General features: G+C 47.2%; 1 protein-coding gene across 1 annotated transcript in view; it reads right to left on the minus strand.

Moving 5' to 3' along the window:
* The window catches only part of DCC (DCC netrin 1 receptor), a 371,781-nt gene that overhangs the window by 47,566 nt on the left and 315,139 nt on the right, over positions 1-9,076 (minus strand). Inside the window, exon 24 of the mRNA XM_009637419.1 lies at positions 5,960-5,992. Within this exon, the coding sequence (XP_009635714.1) occupies positions 5,960-5,992 (33 nt within the window). The remainder of the gene's footprint in view (positions 1-5,959; positions 5,993-9,076) is intronic.

The following is a 9,076-nucleotide window of genomic DNA, read 5'->3' on the forward strand; positions in this document are numbered from 1 at the left end:
GAACTGAAAGCCGGGAGCCAGCAAAAGCTTTAACAGAAAAAAAAAGAAAAGAAAAGAAAAGGGCAAACTTGATGCCTTCTGCAGTCGTGGTATGAGATGATGTGACTGTTTGGGCGCTGATATCAGGCTGTGGACGTACTGGCGACCGTTTTCCCGCAGGCAGGTGTATGCAGAAAAAGGGGCACAGGAAGGTTTCTGAATGGGCAATAATCCAACACGGCAAAGGCGCAGCTACGGAAAGCCCAATTCCAGGCAGGACTAGGCAAACTTGATGCCTTCTGCAGTCGTTGTATGAGATGATGTGACTGTTTGGGCGCTGATATCAGGCTGTGGACGTACTGGCGACCGTTTTCCCGCAGGCAGGTGTATGCAGAAAAAGGGGCACAGGAAGGTTTCTGAATGGGCAATAATCCAACACGGCAAAGGCGCAGCTACGGAAAGCCCAATTCCAGGCAGGACTAGACCGCGCTTTAAACCCTCTTGCTCTGAAAGCTGAAACAAGCTCACGTTAACTCGTGTGATGCAGAGCACCCAGGTGTGCGGTCAAGCACCCAACGTTCATCCCCTGTTTGAGAAAGGCAAAGTCCCCCAGCACCACTTGGAAACCCTTCCAGTGCCTTCAGCTGGATCCCAAAACAAGGCGGACCGACGTTTTCCTTGGGATTTCAAAACAAAAGCTGTGGATTTCTGTCTCGGGTCATCTTCTCCATGGGCTTTTTGTGGAGCCTGGGTATGGTCATTGGCCCTGCTCCAGGCATGGGGAACAGGAGACCTCCCATCGGCCTCACCGTGGCAGTAAACCTTAAAACTGAACTTGTAAATACCCAGTTTATGGTTTCAAAAGAGTAATGTCATATATATACATAAAAAAAAAAAAAAATCAGACCTGTATTCCAAATGCAACAGTTTTCCATCGTGCTATACAAATTTATCTAGGTAGTTTAGACGACCCATTTCATGGGAGGTACATTTACAGAAAACAACTGAACAATCAAAATGTATTGAAATTTCCTAGAATAAGGAGAAACGCTCGTTCAAAATTGTGTATGTTTCCTTTTATCAAACTTTACAGGGGATGTTATAAACCATTTGTAGTCCAAAAGCAAAAATCAGCTTTTTTTTGGCTCTTGCAGAGATCTAATTCCGATGGCGACACATAACTGTTGACAAGTCCTATATTGACAAAATACGGACTAAAGAATTTAATATTGTTTTATCAAATGGAAACTGGGGCAAGATAAAACACAGCAAATTAATCTCTTCTTTGCCCAGCTTGCCTTTATGTATTTCAGATGAAAATCATAAATAGGTTTTTAGACTCCAGGAAGCCTCTACCACAGCTCATCCGAAAGCAGCTCGCCATGCCCCACACGCATAAGGGTTGTGGCAAAAATTCTCTCTTGAGCATCTGAGACTGTGTATTGGGTTTCTGTGGCAAGGTCTTGGTAGTGAGGGGGTACAGGGGTGGCTTCTGTGAAAAGCTGCTGGAAGTTTTCCTGGTGTCTGCCGCTGGCCAAGGCCAAGCCCATCAGCAACGGTGGAAGCGCCTCTGGGATAACATATTTAAGAAGGAAAAACAAACTGGCTGCGTCTCAGTAGCTGAAGAGAGAAGAGAAGTGAGAGGATGGGAGAGAAAACAGCCCTGCAGACACCAAGGTCGGTGAAGGAGGAGGGGCAGGAGGTGCTCCAGGCGCCGGAGCAGAGATTCCCCTGCAGCCCATGGTGAAGACCATGGTGAGGCAGGCTGTCCCCCTGCAGCCCATGGAGGTCCATGGCGGAGCAGATCTCCACCTGTAGCCCGTAGAGGACCCCATGCTGGAGCAGGTGGATGCCCGAAGGGAAGAGGCTGTGACCCCGTGGGAAGCCTGCGCCGGATCAGGTTCCTGGCAAGACTTTGTGGACCCATGGGGGCCATGGGAAGGACTCACGTTGGAAAAGGTCGTGGAGGACTGTCTGCCGTGAGAGGGACCCCACGCGTGAGCAGGGGAAGAGTCCTCTCCCGAGGAAGAAGAAGCGGCAGAGACAACGTGGGATGAACTGACCCCAACCCCATTCCCGTCCCCCTGCGCCGCTGGGGGGAGTAGGTAGAGAAACTGGGAGTGAGGTTGAACCCAGGAAGAAGGGAGGGGTGGGGGGAAGGTGTTTTAAGATCTAGCAGTTTTTCTCCTCTCCTCTGATCTTGATTGATAATAAATTATTTTCAAGTTGAGTCTGTTTTGCCCGTGATGGTAACTGATAAAATGATCTCTCCCTGTCCTTATCTCGACCCATGAGCCTTTTGATTTACTTTTCTCTCCTCTGTCCGGTTAGAGGGGAGTGATAGAGCGGCTTTGGTGGGCTCCTGGCATCCAGCCAGGGTCAAACCACCACATGCTGTAACATTATTCTTGTTTTTATATTACCATTTTTACTGCCTTTGAACATGCCCCGCTCTACCAGTTGCATACCGGCAAAATCAAAACCTGAAAGGAAGCTGATGCATTTACGGGCTTGGCACCCACTTCAGATTTAAGGACTTTCCTGGGAAACGTGTGATTTGATTCTCTAGATGCCGATGCACCTCTTTTTGCCCCTCGGATACCAGAGCTTGCACCTGGGAGCATCATTTGCGTTTCATCACCAGGATTTCTCACCCTCCGTCAGACAGCTGCAGACCAAAGCTTCCACAGGACGGGACAAGCATCGCTCTGTCCATCACCCGTGGGCAAGAACGATGCAACGGCATCAAGGTATCTCCTGCCACCTTCCCCTTCTTGCAGCGGCTGGTCTCTGCTCTCCCAGGGAGCTGCAGCACCAGGGAACGCATTTGCCCTGACCGAGAAACCTTTGAAGCTCTCTCTGAACTCCCCATCTTTTTTTTTTTTTTTTTTTTTGGCACCCTGTGGTACCATCCCTTCCAGCTGACCCCACATCTGGGAGCTTCAAAGCTCTACCACCTCATGCCCTGAAACCTTGGTGCCTCCGCCCAAGCCCCCTCACCTGTCCCACACCCTCCAACAGTGCTTTGCAGCCACGTTAAGGGAATTTTGCTTCCTGAGCTCGGGCACCAGGGCATTAGAGACAGATGACCTACCAGAGTTAATTCGTGTCACTCAATAAGAATTGCATTTGTGGCAGGCGATGGCCCTAAGGGCCGTGTCCAAAGCACAGAGTAATTTAAAAGGCTCCCGCTGACTTCAGTAGGCAGTGGTTCAGGGTGATTAAAGAATTAGCTTTGATGATTTCTAAAGCAAACGAGCTTTTGGAAACTTTGACTTTGTTTGTCTTAATGCTTCTGCCTGGAGTACAGCGAGACCCGGCCCCATCGACTTCTCTTTAACAGAGCTGCCTAAAGATCAAGTAAACGCAAGCGAAGACCTCAGACGTCGTCTTATTAGAATTTCTCATTGAGGTCATGTAAAAATGGAAGCTGAATTTTGATACCAACAAGCCTACGGAAGGTACAACCGAAGGCTGAGAACTTCTCCTCCTTATATACTACAGTCCTGAAGAACGAAAATGCAGCGTATTTCGACAGCGCTGGCGGAAAACAGCATTTATGGCCTGGGAGGGACTGTGTTCAACTCCCGCTCTGCATACCTGCCATCTGCGGACGACACGCTAGCCTCAGTTCATTTCTGTAAGTTATTTGGCTCAATCAAATCAAAAATCCCCACCGTCCCTGGAGCGATTGGGAATGCGGAGGCTGCAATCCCGACACGCCGCTCCCACCCCGGGGATGCGCTTCAGCCAGGCATCGCGCTGCAAGCAGTTACACCAGCCCGGTTGCAATCTTTCCTGTCGTTGCAATCTTTCAGCGTCGTTCGCTGAACAGGTTGCAAACGCTGTTCAGGCTGGACGAGAACAAGGAATTATTCCGGTAGACAGTTTTTCCGTAGCAAGGCAAAGCCTAGAAAGGGGCACGGCCTTCCCAGAGGGACACGATGCACAAAAGGAAAGCGATCCAGACCTCTTGTTTTCCATGGTAGTTTGAGGAATATGTATTCACCTACCCCAGACAGCGCAGCTGCACTTTGTTGTGCTTACTTCCATCTCCCCATTAACTAACCTACAGCACAGGGTCTCTCTGCAGAGGATCTGATTCTTTATATCCTCACGATGGATGGAGGTCCACCACTCAACGGAACGTAAAAACGCTTTTATGTATTTCCATAACGCATCAAAAAAGGAGTATGCAGAGCATCCAACAAATTCTGGATGTTCTGCAGCATTACGGGGCAAGAAGCAAGCAGAAAGTCAGGACCAAGCCTGACACTGCTTTCATGGATGCCTGCTTCACGAGCAGAAGATGTGGGACAAGAACTGGGAGAGAATGAAGCACATCTACAGGTCTAGCATGTTGTCCCGTGATGGCTACAGCAGGTTGTGCCTGGCAGCCTGCTGGGATTCTGGTGTGGCCTTTGCTGTTGGAAATCACGACCAGCAGAGAAGGCAGATGCTCCATGGGCCACCCCATGAGATCCATTAAATAGCACTAGAGTTTGGCCGTACAACCACACGGTTATGCTGAAACAGAGCAACACGCTCTGTGAAGAACTAAACCACAAACTCTATTTTCCATCCAGCCTTCCTTCTTTTCCTATTTTTTTTTTTTAAATCAAACTCAATGCTTTTTCAGCCCTGCTTACCAGGTGATACCTTGTGCTAAAACCTCTCCAAACATACCTGAAAACATTTTAAATGCAAATTTGAGACAAATATACTGACAATTTACTTTCTGTCTTGTTTGCAACCCAACCCTTTTACCCTTTAAAACCAGTTTTTATCTGTTCAAACCTGACATTTTCAATCTGCGTGCGCCGTGGTACCAAAAAAAAAAAATAATCATACTGAGCAAACCCAGCTTTTAGTTTTATAATTTGTGAACTTCTACTTCTTTTAGCAAATCGTATGCTGAAATTGGAGGGTGAATTGCCGAAAGTGGCCGAGAGCGGGTCCCTCCAACGTGCTACCTTGCTGGGAGGCTACGTCTGGTACCTGGCCCAAAGTAAAATCCTAGTGAAGAAATACGCTCTGGGTTACCTCCAGGGATGCTCCAGGTCAAAGCAGAACCCACAAAAGGGCCTGGAGATGACTCTGATCTTTTAAATAACCCTTTCATGTCTTCCCCAGGAATCATCTATTGCAGGTTAACCCAACTCCCTAAACCGGGGTAAGATGGTGGCTGTGAAGCGAAGCCAAGGATTTGAGGTGCGCACCTCACTTGGCCTTTTAAACCAAGAGTGAAGCGAGAGTCTAAATCCAAATAAACCTCCCAAGAGCAAGCCTAAGTTTTCCATATGTTACCGTGACTGTTTCCTTGGACAGATGTCACATAAACGTACGATGCTCTAGCAGTAATTGAAAGAAATACTTAGGAATAAATAAATCGAAAGGAAAAAAGAAAAAAAAAAAGGAAAAAAAAAATATCCTAGCAACAGACTTCACATGTATTTGAAAGGAGATGGGAGCAGAGGAACTGTGACTAATCAGACATATATTCATATTTGGAAAACGTAATGATAATGCCTTGAAAAGTTGACTAAACTTTGCTATTATTAAACAGGAGCTGCTGGTTTGAGAGAAAAGATGATTTACGATTTCTCACCGTGAGGCTTTTGAACTTTAATCTGTAACCCATGAAAGGGTGCAAGCGGAGCCTGGAAATTATGCTGAGCTTAATTATACTTAATGTGAATTATTCAGAAGTGCAGCAGAGAGACTAAAAATTTACTTCATACAAAGAAGCGTGACATTTTAATTGGTCCTTCAGAAAAGAGACAAAACAATTTCCTCTCCCGAAAATTTACATCTTCCCCATCAAAGCAGCAGCCTCAGCCGAGCAGAACTTCATTAACAAGATTAATTAGCATGCCCGCCTCTGCCTCATCAGGTGTGCAGCCCAGGTGAAAAGCGCGGCCCCCTCCCCGGCGCGCCCCCAGGCTCCGGCAGAAACGGCGACAGATTGAGGGCACCGTACCTTGGTCGTTCGCCATCTTGTCAGGGTGCTCGACTGCAAGAAAGAGACAACGTCATTAGAGGCTGACGGCTCCTCGCCGGCATCGCATCGCCTAGCGGGGTAGCGGGATGGGGCGGCGCCGCCTTCCCGCACCGCGGGCGGATTGGCGCGGGAGGACAAGGATGAGTTTTACCCTTCCCTTTTTCAGAGGGATCCCGGAGAACTGAGAGGACAAACACAGAACCACGGGACCACAGAAGCACAAAATATCTCGAGTCGGAAGGCACCCGTGGGGATCATCGAGTCCAACTCCCTGTGCCTCGCAGGACGGCCTAAAACTAAACCATACGGCCACGAGCATCGTCCGGAGGCTCCTTGAACTCTGAGCACCGGTTGAAGATGCCTTGCATCAGATATTTGCACCAAGTTCTTCCAAATGGGAAACGGCAGCATTTTTTTCATTCCCTTATTTTTTTTTTTTTTTGGTATGAACTGGGAAGTTTAATTAAGCAAGAGGGGAAAGAGACGCTGCTTCTTGAAATAATTACAGTCAAATCACCTACGAGTTGAGAGCTCGAGCTGACTTACATTATCATTGTTTCAGCTTCCTACAAAGGGGTTGAAAACTATTTACATGTTTTTGCATAATAACCATAAAAGAGAGCATGAAAAGTGCACCAGACAAGATTTCAAAATTCAATAGATGTATTAAAAGCTTTCCTGCACAGCTACAACTTCTGACTATTTATGATATGGCTGAGGGAATTAAACTTTTCCTCGGGTTCATAAGTAGCTACCATCGTAGAGCATTAACCAGTCCTCTGCTTAATAAATTATGCAAGACTCTTAAGTACAGGAAATTGGGGGGAAAAGAAGTGATTTGGCACAGGAATCTGGAAGTCAAATAACCCCTGCCTGCAGGTGCAGAGTGCGCTGCTCCCCTGGCTGCTAAAATTAGGATGAAACCTCCTCTCGACCACGGCATCATGCTCGGAGCAAACGGAGGTACTGGATGCCAAGTCCCATTTGCAGACCCATCTATGGGTTCCATGCGGCGGAGGGGGAACAGCCCCTTTGATGACCCCCCAAAACCCTCAGTTAATTATTTTTTTCCCCTCCCTCTCCAACTTTTTCACGGGGGTGCAGAGAAGCAGGGAGCACATTGCCTTAAACGTCCTCGAAATCCGTGAGCTTCTCCACTGGGCTGTCACCTTTCCCTTCAACGGATTCAGGAAAACGTGGAAGCTTGCTCGTGACCACCAAACCATCGAACCACGACGCCAAGGCAGCATTAGAGGGCACTGCAGTGCTAGAAATGCTGCCCCACACCAGCCCTGCCAAAAAGGGGGGTCAAGGCGGGGGGGGACGACGACACACCGACATCATCTGCCATTTCGGGGCTCTTTTAGAAACGGAACAGCGGCAACTTTTAACCTGAAAGCCCGTGAACAGAGTTTTCCTTGCTCATCTTGGCATGACAGGGGGTGGCCTCTTTTCCCTGGTAACAGACGATGGGACGAGGGGGAATGGTTTGAAGCTGCGCCAGGGCGGGTTTAGGTTGGACATTAGGAAAAATTTCTTCCCCGAAAGGGCTGTCAGGCTCTGGAATGGGCTGCCCAGGGAGGTGGTCGAGTCCCCATCCCTGGAGGTATTTAAAAGAAGGAGAGATGAGGTGCTGAGGGACATGGTTTAGTGGTGGGATGGCAGGGCTAGGTTAAAGGTTGGACTCGATGATCTGAAAGGTCTTTTCCAACCAAAGCGATTCTATGATTCTATGAGGGGAATATCTGAGCATGCTCAGCCCATGACCCCTTCCTCCCTCTCGCTCCCCCTTTCCCCTCATCTCTTTAAATCCACACCTGATCCGGTGTTTTAGTCGTGCTCGACGCTATGCCTAGTAAGTGCATTAACAGCCAACTTCTTTCAGTTTGTATATATCCCTGGAATGTTTTGCGTGGTTCTGATACACAGACTACCACGCTCTACTGAATTTTCTGGAATTAAAGGAGCTCAGCACTCAAGGCAGGCATGTTTGTAAAATACAGGCTGAAATCCAGAATAGGTACGGCTGCACCGAAGCAAGCAGAAGCACATTTCCTAAGTGCGGTTCTGAGCTTTGCTTGTTTCTATAATAGATGAAAAATTTAAAAAAAAAAAAAATCACTGATAACGTATTTAATAGAGGAAATCCTCTTTCTCATCTGTCCGTCACCGGTCCATTCCTTCACTCTTTAGTTGTCACGTTTCAACGGGCAGTTGCAAAAAACCCATCGGGCTCTTCATTTACTTCTGCAAGCTCATAAATTTTGGAAGATTTATATGCCATAAAAGTAACGGTAATAGCGAGAGCTGGAATTTCACTTCAGGGGCAATCCGTGACTGCGAAGGGCTGCAAACCACACGATATTATCTGGGCGCTCTCTGCTTCTCTTCCATATACATATATAGATGTATACCTAATATTCACTGAAGTCATCCAGACTCAGTAAGAACAAGAAAAAATCCTAGTAACGACCTCAAATTTTGGCCCAAAATCATACAACAACAACAAAAAAAAAGAAGGCGGGGGGGGGGGATTCAATCACATTTTATCCTTCTATGCCAGGTCCCTAAGAACGTGCAATATCAGATTCTTCATGCTTTAAGTGATAAATTTAACCAGCCGGCGCGTAAAAAAAAGCAGAACCTCAACTGATGTAAACCGTCGTAGACTGATTGAAGTTCACAGTGTAACGACAATTTACATAAGCTACGGATTTGCCCGCTTGCCTGTATATTATCAGCAGCGGAGCTGAGGTGGAAGAATATAAACTCATTGCTCCGTGGTGGTGTTATTTACTACCAAACATATCTCTTTCTCACAGATCACTACGTTTTCATTAGCAAAGGGAAGTCACTACAAATACTCACATCGCAATTACAGCGCAAGTAATGGCTCGCTTTCCTTGGAGGAGCTTTATGTGCTCCGATATACGAAATGAGACAGGGGGTGACTTAGTGGATCTTTGATGCTTGTGTATATATGATGCTTGTTTTGTTCTTCGTGATTTAAAACTCCCGTCTGATCGGTACGTAGCTTTGCCATCAGAGCGCGCATTACCATATGGCACATACACGTCTTGGGTTGATAATCATTAA

The sequence above is a fragment of the Egretta garzetta genome, unplaced genomic scaffold (assembly GCF_000687185.1).
Source record: "Egretta garzetta isolate BGI_Z169 unplaced genomic scaffold, ASM68718v1 scaffold384, whole genome shotgun sequence".
Lineage (NCBI taxonomy): Eukaryota > Metazoa > Chordata > Aves > Pelecaniformes > Ardeidae > Egretta > Egretta garzetta.